This window comes from Mus musculus, chromosome 10, assembly GCF_000001635.26.
Source record: "Mus musculus strain C57BL/6J chromosome 10, GRCm38.p6 C57BL/6J".
Classification (NCBI taxonomy): Eukaryota; Metazoa; Chordata; class Mammalia; order Rodentia; family Muridae; genus Mus; species Mus musculus.
Genome location: NC_000076.6, coordinates 84361736 through 84380339, shown reverse-complemented (window position 1 = coordinate 84380339; position 18604 = coordinate 84361736). Strand labels below are relative to the sequence as shown.

Here is an 18604-nt window from a genome sequence, read left to right as displayed (position 1 = left end):
CTCTCTCTCTCTCTCTCTCTCTCTCTCTCTCTCTTTCTCTCTTTCTTTCTTAGGTTTTTCAAAGGTAACACTTTAGAAATAATTGAGATCATCTAAAAATAACTGAGATCAAGTTAGTAAAGGGCAGGCTATGCATACTCTCCCTCTCTCTCTCTCTCTCTCTCTCTCTCTCTCTCTCTCTCACACACACACACACACACACACACACACACTGGCCTTTTGTCAGTTGATAATTATTTTGTGATCCAAACTTGTTGTTAACATAGGATTTGCAATGCCCACCCAAATCTTGCTTTTATGCATATACTATTATATTTTTAATAGCTTCCCTGGCTCTAGACACTTAATTTTTCCCTATTGTATCAAAATAAAACAGAATAAATGAAACTCTTATCTCTTTTGCCCATGTTTGTAGTAGTGTTTATATTTAAGAAAATAAATTTTTATGGCATCTTCTCTTTTATGAGAAGTGAGTTCTTTTACCTGCCTTAGAGAACTTTCATGGTTGCTGTAAGATATGCCTCTGTCCTAGTTCATTTTATATGGCAATATATGTAAATATATTATGTTTATAATGAACACCATGGTCAAAAGCAGCCTGGGGAAGCAAAAAGTTTATTTCAGCTTGCAGCCTACAGTCTACCTAGAGGGGAATTCAGAGCAGGATCTCAAGGTAGGAACCGGGAGGCAGGCACTGAGTCAGAGACCATAGAAGAACACTGTTTACTGAATTGCTCTGGGAGGCTTGGGCTCACTTAGCCTGAGTCCTTATATAACCCTGGGCCACCTTCCAAGGCTTGGCACTGTTGCCAGTGGTCAAACCCTCCATGTTACTTTAACCAGGAAAATGCCCATAGAGTGGTTTATAGACCAATCTGATGGAGACTTTTTTCTGACCTGAAGTTCCCTCTTTCTGGATGACCATACCTTGTATCAAATTGACAAAACAAAAACAAAACAAAAACAAAACAAAACAAAACACTTAGCCAGTGCAGCATCTGTCTAACTATGAGTTAGGAATTGCTCTCTTATAAGAACCCCCTTCCAGGGGCTCATCCACCCTTCTCCTTTGAATAGCAACTGCTTGGTGGGTAGAAATGCTTTCTCCCAAATATTTATCCATCTGAGTGTTTTGGTGGCAGGGCTGGGATAAAGGGAAGAGTGCCCAGAATCGCTAACAATTAACATAAAGAGAAGGCCTCCAAACAATAAAATATAAGCATAGAGCATAGAGATCAACTTGGAAAAATGTTTAAATCTGCCCTATAAATTTGTCATTGAATGCCCCTTTGGTCTTAGGTGGTTAGTATCTGGGGTTGCATGCTGGCATTCAGGTCTGCTCAGCAAACATGTTTTATTTGGCCTCATTTATCTCCATTAAAAAAAACTGAGCAAATGTCTAATAGCTGAGAGATTCCACAAACAAGTCATATTTCAGACTTCTCTGTAAAAGCCAAAGCCTCGGGCAGCACTGGGGCAGCACTTGTACTGTACGATATAAGCCCTAAAGAAACTGCTTGCCTAATATAGGCGAATGCACTCTACAGTTTGTCTCTGTCCCCAACTTTCCTCACTTACACCCCAAGATTTTTTCATCTTTGTCTTTGTCATTCTTATCTGCCCAGCTTTGGTAGGATTTGACTTTGGAACACCTGAGCCTTCTGAGAAGGTGAAGGGGGGAGCCGATTCTTGTGTTAGCCCCGGGGGACCCTGTGCCCCAGCTTTGCCTCCATTTCCTAGAAAGGGCTTTTCTGGGGAAGAGATTTAGTGGTCTTGTGTCTCTGTCTCTGTCTGTCTCTCTATTCTATTCTATTCTATTCTATTCTATTCTATTCTATTCTATTCTATTCTCATTTTTCAAATTGAGCTGGAAGTAATCTAAACCCTACCTGCCTCTAGGAATCATTATGAGGAGGACCCTGGGCTGTAAGCACTTGAGAGTGCTCTGAAACAGGGTGGACTAGAGTTGTTCATTGTCAGGCTGTGGTAGGGATCTGCTTTCCGGGTTCAGGCTCCCGAGAGTGCTCTCTCTGGGTAGATGCTTACACACAGTGATGCTGGAGAGCATCTGGGGTCCGTATACTATCTCCTATGTGTCCTGTCTCTCTGCTCCAGGTGGACAGCTGGGCCCTGGGTGTCTTGCTTTACACTCTCATTTATGGAACGATGCCCTTCGATGGCTTTGATCACAAAAACCTCATCCGGCAGATCAGCAGCGGAGAGTACCGGGAGCCCACACAACCCTCAGGTGCGTGCCCGAGGGAGGCTGGTGGTTGATGGGAGAGTATTCAATGGAGGCTGGTGGTTGATGCGAGAGCACTTGGCTTCTCTGGCCCAGCTCACACTTTCTCTAGATTTATAAGAGCATTGCCCATTACTCCTCACTCTTCTCTCATAACAGCTCTTGGAAAAGCTGGCTTTTTAGGTGAGATGTTCTCCAGTTGAGCAAAAGCCCTTCTTGCTTTTTCTATTCTGTATAAAACGTGGCAAGCCGGTTTCCCACTATATATGAAAGTTCTGGAAAGACTTTCTGTTCCTCAGAGTCCCTCAAACCTCAAACTCAGAGACCAATGGCACTTTGGCTCATGTATGAATGAAGTTTATATAACACATATTTTCTCCTGAAGGCTCATCACCATCTTCTTACATTCGAGGACAGTATATAGGACTTCTGACTGGTGTGTGGGGCCATTTTAAATGGCAGATTTCTAGCAAGAAGGACACAAGCAAACAGATTAGGGCTGCTTATTTCCAGCCTGACAGCCCATCCAAAGAACCAGATCTATGCCTGATTTAGAGCCCGAGGACTTTAGTGCGCCCTGTACACAGGATGCCTGCAAAAGAGCTGCGGGGATTGACTTGGAGCTTGCAAACAAGGTTAGGTAAAATTTGTCAATGTAGAAGAATGAGGGCTAACATGGGTGGATAGGTAGTTGGTAGACAGATGATAGATGATAGATTGATAGGTAGGTAGGTAGATAGATAGCTAATAGATAGATGATAGATAGATGAAAGATAACAGATATGTGATAGATTATACGTAGGTAGATAATAGATAGATGATAGATAGATAGATAGATAGATGATAGATAACAGATATATGATAGATGATAGGTAGGTAGATTATAGATAGATAGATAATGGATAGATAGATAGATGATAGATAGGTAGATGGATGGATAGATGATAGATACAAGATACATGATAGATAGATGATAGATAATAGATACATGATAGATGATAGATAGGTAGATAGATAGATAATCGATTATTGGCCTTTTTCTCAATAACTGATGCCAGTAAAATTCTTGGCACATTGTAAGAGTTCAGGAAATCCTTACAGAGTGACTGATTGTCCTGTCCCTTCTCAGGAGTGATCACTGTCCCCATTGCTCTTATCAGCCTTCCTCAGTGGCTGGGAGAGGAGGCAGCCTCCCAGGGTAGGTACAGGGCACAGCTTGGTGCTGAAAGTCAGTTTATCAGCCGCGAGCTTGGTTCTTACACCTTCCTCAGCATCCTTGGAGGCTTTCCCCCAGATCTCTCTCTCTCTCTCTCTCTCTCTCTCTCTCTCTCTCTCTCTCTCTCTCTCTCTCTCTCTCTCTCTCTCTCTCTCTCTCTCTCTCTCTCTCTCTCTCTCTCTCTCTCTCTCTCTCTCTCTCTCTCAGAGGCTGTAGCCACCTGGAAGGCAGATAAAGATCAGCTCTCAGTTTGGTGGATACCAATAGGGCTTATGTCAGCCTCAGGAGGTGAGCTCACTGGGCGTGGCTCTTGATTGGCATGGCTCTAGGATCCTGGCTAAGACCTTGAGAGTGGGGCCAGCCATGGCTATGGCAATTTTCCCTGCCCAGGTGTGTCGGGTAAGAGCCACACCTGACACAGGTGAGCGTCTGTCTCTCGTGCTCTGCCTCCAGCACCTTTTCCAGGGCACTGACTGTGTATTTATGCGTACCTACCATTGGAAGGCTACCAATGAACACCTGCTTTTTGTTTTGATGAGAATGCTATTGACCAAAACAGTAGAAGCAGTAGTGAGATTTAGTTTGAATTCTTTCTCTATTGCCTAGCCTTCTGTACTTGATGCAGATCTGGAATGACAGGGAAGTCAGTAGTTCCAGGAGATCTCTTTATTTGTGGGAAAGCAGATCGTGGCTGGGGAGATAGCACAGATGATACAATGCTTGCCTTGTAAGAGTGAAAATATGGGTTTGATTCTAAGAACGTACCCAGAAACACCTGGCATGGTAATACTCATTTATGACCCCACAGCTGTCTAGTTATAAATGAATGGAGCCCAGGACTTTGCTGGCCAGCCAGCCAGGCCTACTCAGTGAGGTCTTGCCAGTGGAAGACCCTGTCTTAAAAGAAAAAGTTTGAGGGGAGCTTGAGGGAGGATTCCTGAAGTTGTTCTGTGTCGCCCACCTACACACAGATGTATATATGCAACAGCAAACACACATGTGTACTTGTGTGTACCACAAAAAGAAGGAAAGCAAACAAGGATGGAGCAGCTTTGTGGCTCATGGTTCTGAGCCTTGGTCAGGTTTTTGCTGTACAGTCTAAAGACTTCCACTTTCTGCTTGAGCATGAAGCTGGAACACTCCAAATGCATTCTCTTTCTTTCTTTCTTTCTTTCTTTCTTTCTTTCTTTCTTTCTTTCTTTCTTTCTTCCTTCCTTCCTTCCTTCCTTCCTTCCTCTCTCTCTCTCTTCCTCTTTCTTTCTTTCTTTCTTTCTTTCTTTCTTTCTCTCTCTCTCTCTCTTCCTCCCTCTTCCTTCCTTTCTCTCTCTCTCTTCCTCTTTCTTTCTTTCTTTCTTTCTTTCTTTCTTTCTTTCTTTCTTTCTTTCTTTCTTTCTTTTTTACCTGAAGTAAGCACATCTCTAGCCATTTGTGGAAAGTCAACCCCACCCAAAGCTCCCACGCAGAGCCTGATTCTCTTTGTCTTTCACCCCTTAGATGCTCGGGGACTCATCCGGTGGATGCTGATGGTGAATCCCGATCGCAGAGCCACCATCGAGGACATCGCCAACCATTGGTGGGTGAACTGGGGCTACAAGAGCAGCGTCTGTGACTGTGATGCCCTTCCTGACTCTGAGTCTCCACTCTTGGCACGGATCATCGATTGGCATCACCGTTCCACGGGGCTGCAGGCTGAGGCTGAAGCCAAGATGAAGGGTCTGGCCAAACCCGGGGCCTCTGAGGTTGTGTTGGAGCGGCAGCGGTCACTGAAGAAGTCCAAGAAAGAGAACGACTTTCCCCAGTCTGGCCAGGACTCCGTACCTGAAAGCCCATCCAAGCTGAGTTCCAAGAGGCCCAAGGGCATCCTGAAGAAACGGAGCAACAGCGAACACCGCTCCCACAGCACTGGCTTTATCGAAGGCATTGTGAGCCCTGCCTTACCATCCCCTTTCAAAATGGAGCAAGATTTGTGCCGGACTGCCATCCCCCTCCCCAGCTCCCCCGAGGCAGATATGTCAGGGAAGCTCAGCCTCAAACAGTCTGCCACGATGCCCAAGAAAGGCATCTTGAAAAAGACCCAGCAGAGAGAATCTGGCTACTATTCATCCCCAGAGCGCAGCGAGTCCTCGGAACTGCTGGACAGCAACGATGTGGTCATCAGTGGTGGCCTCTCGTCCCCTCCCCCAGACCCAGCCAGGGGAACTTCCCACAGCCTGTCCTGCCGGAGGAAGGGCATCTTAAAACATAGTAGCAGGTACTCAGATGGTGGCACAGACCCTGCCCTCACCCGCCCTGAAATGCCCACACTGGAATCCTTGTCACCTCCCGGTGTCCCCTCCGATGGCATCTCTCGGAGCTACAGTCGCCCGTCCAGTATCATCAGTGATGACAGTGTCCTGTCCAGCGACTCTTTCGACTTGTTAGAGCTTCAAGAGAACCGGCCAGCCCGCCAGCGCATCCGCAGCTGCGTCTCTGCTGAAAACTTCCTCCAGCTTCAGGACTTTGAGACACCACACAACCGGCCCCGGCCCCAGTACCTGAAGCGGCTGGCAGACAGTAGCTTCTCCCTTCTCACTGATATGGACGATGTGACTCAGGTGTATAAGAAAGCGCTGGAGATCTGCAGCAAGCTCAACTAGCCCTTCAGGGCACAGAGGATGGGATGGGTGGGTGGGTGAGGCCAAGGGAGAAGGGGAACAGAACTCAGCCTGAAGGCTGGTTACCTCTTTGCTGGTCAAGGCAACGGATTGGGAAAGGACTAGTAATGTCTGGCCTGGCCAGTTTACACAGCCTTGAGTCAGCACCTAAAAGGGATAGAAACCATTCTTTACCAGTTCTGCCTGTGCCAGTTAGAATGGGGGTCCTAACTGGCATTCCCAGGTGACATCTCACGGGGGAGGTGGTGTTGGCCAGCAAGAAATGGGAAGCGGCATTATGGGGAAGGGTGTGTTTCCTAGAAGTCATCTAGATGTTTCTGGAGGAGGGGAAGAAAGACTGAGACCATCTGCTTTGGATGGATCCATTAGCAAGCCTGGTCTGACTACACAGGGGCTAGCAAGACTCCAGCAACCTGAGTGTGAATTGGTGATCAATTGGTAATGTCTGTACTGTGGTCTGAGTTTAGTAGACTAGGCACACCAGGGAGCATTGAGTGAGTACCAATAACTGCCAGGGAATCAGGACCGGAGGCAACAGCATACCTGCCCTGGCTAAGCCCTGGGAGTTAGGTTAAAGCAGGCTGTTTTAAAGAAAAACAGTTAACTCTTTCATGGCACAGCATGACATGTGTTAATTTGCTCCTGGACCTTGAGTAGAAGACAGGGCTTGCTTAGAGAGTGAATATGCTGAACTCTGCTACCGAAATAAGTCTGGTGGTGGTGACTTTCTGGTTTTCTGGGATCTGCCTCTTCTTTCTCCTCTCTCTTGCCTTGTTCTTCTTTAGTGGGATCTTCTGAAGGTGAGCAGGAATAAAGATGGCAGTGTGAGAGCCCAGGGCTTTGTGTGTAATGGGGCACAGAGCTGCTGGGGCCTTTGCTCAGTGAATGGACTGACGGTGAAGCATGCCAGCAAGGGGCGACTTAACACTTTCTTAAATATCTCAGTATTAACTGGAACCCCGCCTCTTGGCTTCTCACCTGCACAAGGACAGGATGCTACTCTGAGTCTCCAAAGCATCACTGGCTCAGCCATAGGCCCCATTCACCCCAAGTGTGGAATCTTGACTGTAGAAGAGTTGCTTCTAGGGAGTTAGTATGTAGGTGAAATATGTGGCCGAGGGAAAGCCCAGTTTGACAGAAGGTTCTTGTCTCGCCAGGCCTTAGTATTCTGCCTCGTGGTTTTGATCTCCCTCATTTTGGGGGAATAAACAAGTTCCATTCATCCATCCTTCCATCCATCCATCCATCCATCCATCCATCCATCCACAGAATAAGATGTTGAGAGAGCAGAGTGTGGGGGGAGGAGGCTTAGGGACGTTTCCTCGGGAGCCATCCAGATGGCTCTGGAGGAGGCAGAAAGGAGGTGTATGGGGTGACAGGATGCTTAAAAATGTTCCAGCTAGTTATCTAATCTCTGAACACTAAGATTACAGGTGATGTCATCCCCTCAGAGGGGACCCTGGGGACACTGGGGGCGGGGGTGGGGGGGATTGAAGTGGTCTTTCTGGGCTGACCACGGAATCCACTGGCTTAGTCAAATTAGAATCCTTCTTCTAAGGTGGCTGCCTTGTGGGAGCCTCTCAGACAGGGTTGGGGGAGGATGCATCCGTCACTGCACTGAGGACAGTTGTCAGGGAGATGCTGCTCTATACAGCAGAAGGCTGCTTTGCATCACTGTGTTTGGGCCCCGCGCTTTCCTTTGGGCTGAAGTGAGCAGGATGTAGTGGGAAGCTGCTTCGATTCTTTTCCTTCAGTTTCACCTCCTACCTGAACTGTGGCAGGGGCTAAAAGGGAGGAAAATCTATAGGTAGAGAAGTGGCTCTGGCGCTTGGAGGTGTATAGACGGCAGCATGTAACCTCTGAATCCTCCCGCTCCCTGCCTCCTCTCGTGAACAACCCCGCCTGCTGCTACACTGCTGGCCCCTGAGCAGGCAGCTGGTCTCGGGTGTAGCAGCCATTGCTGGTTGATGGAATTTTTCCCTTTTGCCAGCTGATTGTGTCTGTTTAGTATTCCCCACCATGCAGTTGACTCCATTAGGAAAACCACGCCCTTCGGCTTTCTCCCCTTCTCGATCACCAGGGTCACCAGTGTGTTCTCTTTTGGCGGGACTCTCAAAGACAAGGGGTTGGGGAGGGGAAACCAAATGTTTCACACCAAGAACAGAGGCTCTCGGGTGTGGGGTGTGTCCTCCGTTCCAGGGCTGACACTGAGTTGAGTCCAGGTCTGCCTTGATCTGGAGGTCTCAGGCACCTGCAGTGGCTATGAGGGCTGCTTCCCACGGGTGGAGGCTGGAGACGTGGCTGAGTGGTTTCCCAAGGCCCTCCCCGCCCCCCTCAGTTCTGATACCTGCTTCTAGCTGAGATGCTGACTGTCCCTGCAGGAAATGAGTTAGATCAGAGAATAAAGCCCTAAAAAAAGCAGTTTCCCAATGGAGCCCTGTTATCCCTGCCAGTCAGTCCCCAGCCAAAGAAGGGATGCCTGACTCATTTCCGCGGAGTCCCCAGTGAGAGACACAGATGACCCCATGGGCAGAGTGGGAAAGTCGCTGCGTGAGCTGTCCTCGTCCTTCCTTTGCTTCTAGGGCACTTCTATTCTTCGTTTACACATCTGCCAAAGGGGGTGGAGTTGTACTTCGTTTTACAGGTAAATTTCAAGGCACAGTCAGTTTTTAAGAAAGTGCTCCAAGACCCTAGGCAACGTGACAGTTCTCAGTTCCCTCTGAATTTTAGTCTCTGCTACCTGGTGCTCTTTACCAAAGGAGCTCGCTGCAGGGTGAAATTCAGGCGTGTTCTGCCCAGGCCTGCTGTCTTGAGTACAAATGTGAATGATGGACTGACTGCTTGTTGCCAAACTGGAAATGTTTTGTAGGGATTTACTGGCATGGTATCATTCCTAGGAAGAAGAAGAAAAAAAAAAGGAAAAAGAAAGAAAGAAAAAGGGACAGGAGAGGGAGAGAAACTTGACTGCACATTTTTTTTTTATTATTAAATCCATGTTGTGACTTTTATTTAATTTCTATATTTTTTGGTAATAAAAAGTTGACTTTTTAATTTGAATTTGTCTTTTTTTATTTATTGGTCTGAAAGGCATTTCAAAGGTATTATAATAATATATTGGTGTAATTTAATTGGTGCAGCATGCCTTCTGGGCTCCAGTCAAAGTTAGTTTTTAACTTATTTGATTGGTTTGAGAACAGCCTACAGGGAGAGGAAGAGAAGAGCTGGCTAATTACCCCAAAGTGTTCATCTTTCATTGGAAACTGAATTTTTATCATTTTTGTTTCTGTTTTTATTTTAAATTAAATAAATTGCAACAAACTGAACCAGGGCCTTGTTTCGTTGGTTGTTTTTCCTTAGTCAAGTGACTAACAGGTCCAGTACAGATGCCAGAAGCCCCACCCCTTCTGGTCTAAGCAGCCTGGGGATGTTGGGTTTCACTGCATTGGAACTGAGGCCTACAAATGGGACCTGAGATAACTGGGTTTGCTTTCCTGTGTCTCCTTGCATTTGTGTGTGTGTGTGTGTGTGTGTGTGTGTGTGTACATGTGCAAGTGTGTGTCTTTGAGTGTGAGTGTGTGTATGAGTGTGTTTGTATGTGAGTCTATGTGAGTGTATATATGAGTGAACATGAGTGTTTATGTGTGTGAGTGTGTGACTGAATGTGTATGAGTGAGTGTATATCTATGTGAGTGTGTGTATGAGTAAATGTATATATGAGTGTGCATATGAGTGTGTGTGTCTGCATGTGAGTCTATGTGAGTGTGTATATGAGTGCGCGTGAGTGTTTATGTGTGAGTGTGTGAGTGATTATATGTATAAGTGAGTTTGTATGTCTCTGTGTGAGCCTATGTGAGTGTGTATATGAGTGTGTATGTGAGTGTGTATGTATGAGTGTGTATGAGTGAATATGTGTGAAGGCCAGAGGACCCCCTTGGCTGCTGCTCCTCAGGAGCCATACCGTTGCTCTGTCGAAGCTGCGTCTCTCACTGGCCTGGGAACTGTCATGTGGCTGAAGCTGACTGGGCCAGTGAACCTTGTGGCTCTGCACTTCACAGTTGGCGTGAGACTCCAGCAAGGAAAGTGACTTTGCAGAGCAGCTGCTGTTGCAGCTTTTCTGATGCTCTGGAGGACTGGGGTGTGGCTGTCACCTTTATATCTCTCTTCCCTGATTCTGCAGCTCCTGCGAGGCCACAGGCTCCAAAACCACATTTTAGTCGTTGTTTTCTAAAGAAGTGTGTGTGTCCTCGCTGGCGAGACTCCTTATCATCACAGACACGACTGATGACCAGGTTACTTCCATCTGGGATGGAGATGTCACTGAGGGCTAACAGTCATGCTACCTCCTCTCTGAGCATCAGCTTTCCAAAGATAATCTTCCTGGGTTCCCTCAGGGCCATGGTGGATGGCTGCAGTTTTCTAATGGGAAGGCCACTGCCCTGCCTGTGGCATCGGTGACTCCTGTCTTGTCATGGTGTCTTCCATGAGCAGACACCACCCCTTTGCCCCACCTGACAGCTCTTGGAAAGAGAGATGAATAATCAGGAAAACTGAGGAGTTCCTGGGTCCTGGCCGTAATGTTAAATGGCAGTAAGCCCTATCTGAGTCCAGAGCATTCAAGAGCCCAAGAGCAGTGCTGGATCCATAGAAGAAAAGCTTGACTTTGCAGAGAAATAGGAACCCATCCTCATTTCTGATCAGGAAGAGCCTCAGGAGGAGCACCATCACACTTGGCAAACAACAGTTTACACGTTGTATACACACCCACACACTTGCGTTTACAAACACGCAATAAAAACAAACAAACAAACAAATAGGATGCCCAGTTAAATTTGAGCTCTAGATAAACACCAGGGTAATTTTTAGTGTGTACCCCATGATTCCCACGGCTCCATATTTGGGCCACGTTTATATGTTTCAAAACGTATCACCTAAAATTCAAGATTAGCTGCATTTAACTGTATTCGCATCCTGTGTTGTACTGGGTGGGACTTCGCTGGCTAAATTGGCTGGGTGTTGGGTATCACTAAGGTGGATGAATGGATGCTTCTAGCCTATCCGATTTAGAGTGTACTGCTGCCTCTTCTCTTCCTTATTCTATTGCTGTGAGGAGACTCCATGACAGTTTCAGAGGGTGGGTCCATGATCGTCACGGTAGGGGGTGTGGCGGTGGGAAGGCAGGCATGGCAGTGGAGTGGTAGCTGAGAGCTCACACCTGACCTGAAAGTTGCAGGTAGAGCTCGAGACACTGGCACACCTCCCTCAACCAGGCCGTGCATCCTAATCCTTCCCAAACAGTTCCACAAACTGGAGACCAAGGATTCAAACATATGAGCCTATAGGGGGTCATTCTCAACTAAACCACCACACCTCTCAAATCATGCTATCATGGAGAAATTTCTATTCCAGTTCAAACTGCTACCACTCCTTGGGCCTCATTTTTTTCAAAGTCTAATGGCTCTCTCTCTCTCTCTCTCTCTCTCTCTCTTATTTATTTATTTAGTGTGTGCTTGTATACACAAGTGTGTGCTTGTGTATACAAACATGTTTGCATGGTTAGATGAAAGCCAGAGGATAATCTTGGATGTCATACTTGAAACATCACCTTCCTTAGTTTTTTGAGACAAAGGTCTCTTGCTGGCCTGAGGCTCTCTGGTTAGACTAAGCTGCTGACCCAGGATCCTTCCGCTTGCACCGCCCCTGTTCTGGGATTATAAACATGTCATCAACACCTGGCCTTTTTTCCCAACATGGATTCTGGACCTTGAACTTAGGTCCTCTGTTTGTAAGATAAGCATTATACCAACCGAGCCATCTCCCTGGTCTCCAATGGCTCTATTGATAGCATTCTTGCATAGCTCTGGCAGCTGTGAAGAAAGAGTAGGACAAACTCTAATGAAGTAATACTGAGTATGAAACACCATGGGAAATAACAGACCCTTCTTGATAGAGTAATATCCATTGGCTTTTATCCATTTCTTCTTCATTTAACTTATTTTTAAGTCATACTGGAGATATTTTAGCAGTACCTAGGGCAGGATAAGTATGAAGGATGGTAATGCAGACTACTGCTTCATAAGCTCTTGGTTAATAATCGCTGTACTACATACACTCCAGACCTCCAGGGAGTTTTAAAATAGGGCATTCTCAGGGGGCATCTGCCCTGATGATTCTTGCTTCTTGTCTCAGTCCCCGACTCCATTCACAAATGGCAGACATTGCAGAGAAAGGAACTAAGTTGAAATTTACTTAGAAGTGGAATCTTTAGGAAATATGTAAATCTGTACTCACAGAGAAGGAATGCCATGCCCATGACTTAGAGGCTGAAGCAGAAGTGACCTAAACCAACCAGTGAGGAAAGGCAGGGTGACCCCAGTGAAATGTCCACTCTTCTGGGTTACATAGATGCTTGTAGAAGAAGACAAAGCTAAAGGAGCTAGCCATCGGAAGTGTGAGCGTTCAGATTTATTCTAGACAGGGCAGTAGATGATGCAAAGGCCCTGGCGTTGTCAAAAACAACAAAGCATCAATTTCTGATCCATTGGCATAGGGCAATCATGGGCCAGGGAGTGTAGTGTTTGTTTAAACATGTGTGTCCGTATTCTAACAAGGACTGGCTGTGATCATTTATGACTTTGTATTTCCTTAATTACAAATGACTGCATCCTTCAACAGGTGGTCCCCAGACACGACACATGCTGTGATGTGCAATTTAAAATGAGAATATTGTTCTGCTACAGAAATTGACTGCCACTTATTGAAATGTATGGAGGAGATGTTTTTAATTCACAGGATCATGCAACACTCTGGGGATGGGAATGGATTGGCTGTGATTCTACGTCTGAACACTGTGGACTACACACTCAGGTTTTCCTGTTACTAGACCTGCCCGATGCCAGCATAGCCGTCTTTTTCCAACTGAAACTAATGCAAGAAGTTAGCAGTTATTTTTGTTTCACAAGCCCAACAATTACTTTCCTCTTGATGAAAAAGCACACTGCCTTCCACAGTGGTGGCCTAATCTCCAGCAGGACAATTTAAGAGGGGAATTGTGTATTTCAGCTTAGAGTTCCAGTCAGTCATAGCAGAAAGGATGCTGACTCCTGGCAAACAGGAAGCAGGGAGGAGAGGAAGGGAGCAGGGATTGGGGATAATCGTCAAAAGCATGCCTCCCGTTGACTTAGTTCTTATTGCTAGGCCCAGCTACCCAAATAGTGCCACCGGCTGGGGACTAGTAATTCAATGCAAGCTTAGAGGAGGAGCAACTCATGGAAAATACATCCACATCTCTTTCAGACTAGGGCCTTTCATTATATCTTGACCAACTAGTTCCTTGGTTCATTCTCTGCTTGGTTTTGTTTCTGAGTTGGTCTGGTTAAGCTATGGTCTGGCAAAGTAATAAGCAACCCCTGACAGGACAGTGGCTCAATATAATTGGATCTCTCTCTTTGGCCAGCACAGGTTCGGAGGTTGTTCTTCTATGCATCTCCAAGCTAAGATTCTTGCATTCTATGGCTTTGACATCCTAGATTTCTTTATTTATTTATACTATGTAGATGAGGGGGAGAACAGAGGTAAGCATCTGTAAATACCAGGCCTGGATATGGTATAGATGTGCTCAGCCCACCTCCCATTGGCTAGAGCTCAGCCACCTGCCCCACATGCCATCGTGAGTAGTCTTTGAATAGCTCGTAATTTAAAGGCAGAGAATAAAATGGGTCAGGTGAATTCATGGCAACACTTCCATTATAACCTTTTCTGCTTCCTATGAGGAGCTCCTAGCAAGGAAAAGATAAAGAATTATAATATTAGCCAAGTCATAAAGTAGTCTATGGTCTCATCCTTTATGTCTGTCATCTTTAAACACTTCTCATGTCCCCTTACCTCCATTATCATAGAGGAAGAAACTGTTTTGGGGAACAAAAGGCAATGACTTGCCTAACTAACCCAACTGTGAAACTATGAAGCTGGACTCACATGTGTGCCTGGCTGCCTGGCTGCCTGGCTGCCTGGCTTCTGAGCTGACAATGTTTGTTTCGTTGGTCACTTAGAACAATCCTGAAACTCAGACTCCTTGCCACCTTATTCACACATACAGTTAGATCCTTGCAGGGACCCAGATAGGTGTCATCAGGAAGGAAGACACAGGCCAAAGTCAGTGTATTGTTCAAATATGAAGAAGAGAACAACCCTTCCCAGTTCCCCATTGGTGTTACGTTCTAGAACATCCAGTCTCAGCAGATGGGGAACATCAGATGACGCAGATGTCCTAACTCTTCTCTTGTGGAATCGGATAGAGGGATTCGCCTCTTTGCTGTGTTGCTCAGAACTCCAGAGCGGGGACAGGAGTTCTTTAGTGGCCAGGTGCAACCCACAGCTGTCAGCACTTGCAGGTGAACATGCTTTCAGGTGTTGTTTCCTGTGTTGCTGGCCCTCAGGAGATCCCTTAAGTCTTCCTAGAGGCCCCAGAGCTTACAACAAGCTGCCTGGAGTCATGTAGAAACTCAAGATGCTTGAGTGTGCTTCACAGCCCTGCCTGGAGTCAAGTGCTGCAAAGTAACTTCCGTCATGTGGCCATCAAGGCTGAAGAATGTCTTCAAAGCCCTGGGCTGGGGGTGGAGTCAGCACAGACATTCTCTCTAGTCAGGTCTTACTGTCAGATGAAATCGGGCCCGGAGGATGCTGAACTTTAGAGGCAGCAAAAGAAAGGGGGCTTCAAAAAAAAAAAAAAAAAAACAAAAAACAAAAAGCTACTCCAAGAATGTTCTGCACATTGGAATTTGTGAATCACTGAAGCCGAAAAACATCTGATTCAGCAATGCCAAGGGCATTCCAGAAGCTTCGGCCATCCGTCTTTGGAGTCCAGACAAAGCATGTGTGCAAAGCTGGAAGCCAGATGCAGACCTCAGAGCAAGCCAGCTGGTTTGCTCCAAAGAGGTTCTGGTTGTGGGTTCAATCTCTGTGAAGTACAGAGGGCCCTTGGAAGTGGGCCCAGTCTGAACTGTCTTCTCAGACACACATGATGATGAAGTAAAGACGTGGGGATGGGTTCCTTTTCTAGAGAAACAGCCAATAAGCACACGCTCCACTCAGGCACTTTGGGTACTCAGAATGGTGGATCATGATGCTCACGAGGCTGCATTGGCTCTGCCCAGAAAAGAAGATTCGAGAGTGAGCAGACCAAAGAGCCAAACCATCTTCTGAGGGTCCAGCAGTCACACATCACTGGGGTTCTACCTGACATCTGGCCTTTAGCTTTCCATTCTGGATGATTTCCCAGGATCCTGCTCCAGACGCCTTGCCAACCACAGTGCTCACAGTCACACCTAGAACCTCCACCCCGTGTCCCTTCCCACTCCCCTTCTGCCAAACCACTTCTGCCTTTTCTCGGCCCTGAGCTTTTACCTTGCTTGGATGTCATCTCTAGGTGACATCCTTAGCATGAACCTCGAAGGAACAACCTGTGTCCTCTGGTGGCACTGGGCACATCCTCTGAGCCAGTGCCTCCTCTGAGAATTATCCTTTCAAACTCAAAGAAGTCACGGCATGTGATCCAACATAGATGTGGATGCAGAAGTAAGAGTCAAGTATGGCAAGTCTACTGTTTGTGACCTAAACATTTGTGTAGCCTTTATGGACTTAATTTCCTCATGGGCAAAGAGAGATGCTTTCATTGAAACAGGAATGTTTAAATTATGTCCCCCTAACATGAGTCAAGAAGAAACCTTTGCGGAGAACAACGACATTTACCAATTTCTGTGCTTAAAGTCTTCCCACCAGAGCCAATCTTAATATAGCACCAAACAGGTGCAGAACGTTCTGGAAATCTAAAAATTGGGCCATGCGTTTGAACCTCCCCTGCTACTACGCTGGTTTTCAAAAATGCCAGGCACATGGGTTAGGGGTACAGGATTGTTGTAGAATACTTGTCTAGCCATGTGTGGAGCCTTGGGTTGAACCCTTAGCACCCCCAAATATGAAGTTACTTTTCTGAGTGATACAGATAGAGAGACATAGCCGCATCGTAATTTTTGGGTTTTCATCACCGAGGTGTACCCCATATGTTTCATAGCACTGCTCTCTATTGCCTCTGGCATCAGAAACTCTCTCTATAGGAAACACATCTTGCCCCACTTTGTTAATAGTCATCTCTTCCGCTGTTACTGGTGCAGAAGGTACAGCAGCAAACAGAGTGGTAGAACCGGTTCTAAATCCTTTGGTAAAATGTTGGGATTGAAACAAAAGTCTCCGACTGTGTCTGAACTAAAGGGATAGCATTTAGACTTTCATTATTAAACCTGTTAGCTCTCTGTGCCTTCGGTTAGACTGAGCATGCTCCCTTCTAGCCCTAGACTGCTGGGCAGTGTTTTGTTATTATTATCATTGGTTTTCAAATTTGGCAAGTATTTTTCTTGAATTTATTAAGCTAATTGTAATTTTTTTTTCTCCTTGGACTGTCTTCATATGGTGACAGCTTCGTTTGATTCTTAAATGTTAAACTAACCTTGCCTTCCTGGTATAATTTACACCCAAACCATAGCAATTTGTTCTTTTTCTGTATTTATGAATTTTGATAGGCTGAAATATTTGACAGAAAATTTTCCTTCTTGTTCTCACCTCCCTCTTCCTTTCCCCTTCCCTCTCTCAACTCCTCTTTCTGTCTTTCCACCGTTCTCATTCTTTCTTTGTATGTCTTCACCTCTTTTTATTATTCAAGAAATATTGGTCATAAAATACGTCAGGACATGGTCTCCTCCTTTCTAATATCTGAAAGTTTTGTGTAGGACAGCTATCATTTCTTCGTTAAATATCTGACATAGCTCACCAGTTATGATAGTCAGTATTGATTGCTAAGAGACGCTCAAAGGAGGCAGACCTCCTGGCTTGCCTGTGAGAGATTCTGTAGATCACATTAGCCTTTGAGAATGACTGCATCCTATTTTTCTAGGTTAGGCTTACTGAAGTCGGGAGACCCAGCTGCAACTGGACTGGGTAATGAGAGAAGCAAGCGGAGCATCTGCACCCTTTGTTTTCCAACTGTGGCTGCAACTTGCAGGGGCACTTCCAACACCAGCCATGGCCGTCCTTTCCGTGATTGGCTGTATCCCCTGAGCCAGAAGAAGCCCCTCCTTCCTTAGGTTGCTTCTACCTGGCTTCTGGTTTTGTGTTGTTTTGTTCTGATCAGTGAGATAAATAACTAGGATACCACACTGAAGCTCCTTGAACTTGGAGTTAGTTTCCTTTATATTAACCAGTTTCATATTAGCAGTTTACTTTCTTCACCCAACACAAAGTTATCTAGATTTCGACTTCTTGAGTTACCTTGGGAAAGTTATCTTTTTCAAGGAAGTAGTTCTTGGCATCCAGATTAGCCAGTTTTTGGTGTGCTTTTTGTTCCTGATAGCCCATTGATCTTTTGTTTAAGTTTTATAGGGTCCATAGCAATGATTTTTCTTTTAGTCTTAACTTTTATATCTTCTTATTCTCTCTTCCCTGTCTGTTTTCCTAATAGTTCATCAGTTTTGTTTAATTCTCCTCAAAGAATAAAGTGTTGGATATATCTGTCTTTAAATTCTGTTATATGTTTTCTTGGGGGGGGGGGCTGTGATAATCATCTGATTTTGGTTATCTTCCCTATGTACTTTAGGTTTCATTTGCCCCTTTGTTGTCTCAGAGTTTTAGACACTTAAGCCATGACTTTTGATCATTTATTCTCTTCACACATTAACAATGAAAGCTGTGTATTTTGGTATAATAACTGCTAACACTGCATTTCACAAATTTTGTTGTGCTATGCTTTTATTTTCAATCATCCAAACTTGTTAATACACTCGCTTATTGGGTTATTTATAGTTATACAGCCTAATTTAAAAACATTTAGTGTTTTTTTTCCCCACCAGATAACTTTCTATTTGTGATTTTTAAACTCAGTTTGACTATAGTCAGAGAACACATATATTTTATTTTTGTTCCTTCTAGCTTCATGGAAACTAGTTCAAGGCTTAATATCTGGTCTACCTTGGTGGATGTACCATGTAGAGTAGAAAATATTCATGTGGTTGTGGATTGGTCCTTCTACTTAATGAAGTCAAGATAGTTGATAGCACTGTTTGGGTCTACTGTACCTTTTTAAAATATAAAACCTTTTTGAAGTACCTATCCCTGTAGACTTGGCCATTTCTACGTTCATTTAATCAGAATTTCCCTTATGTATTCTGAAGCTCATTTGTTAGGTGCATTACTGACCATGGTCATATTGCCCTGTTGACATAAAAACATCTATATTATAAATTATCCTTCTTACTCTAATAATACTACTTAGAATGGATTAAGTAATAATATAGCCATTAACACTTATTATTAGTGTTGCACTAACTTTTTAATTTTTATTTATATTTGATCTGGATTTTTATATTTAGAACAAGCTTCTATAGATGGTGTCTACTTGGGTATTGGCATTGCTTTTAATCTATCTGAAAATGTAGTCACATGACT

The 18604-nt window shown here is 45.1% G+C and overlaps 1 protein-coding gene across 2 annotated transcripts in view; it reads left to right on the top strand.

Moving 5' to 3' along the window:
- Nuak1 (NUAK family, SNF1-like kinase, 1) overlaps nucleotides 1–9440 on the top strand; it is a 69769-nt gene extending 60329 nt beyond the window's left edge. For both annotated transcript variants that reach the window (NM_001004363.2, XM_011243603.3), the window contains 2 exons: nucleotides 2116–2248; nucleotides 4953–9440. In NM_001004363.2, the coding sequence (NP_001004363.1) occupies nucleotides 2116–2248; nucleotides 4953–6094 (1275 nt within the window). In that variant the 3' untranslated portion in view covers nucleotides 6095–9440. The remainder of the gene's footprint in view (nucleotides 1–2115; nucleotides 2249–4952) is intronic.
- The last annotated feature ends 9164 nt before the right edge of the window (nucleotides 9441–18604 follow it).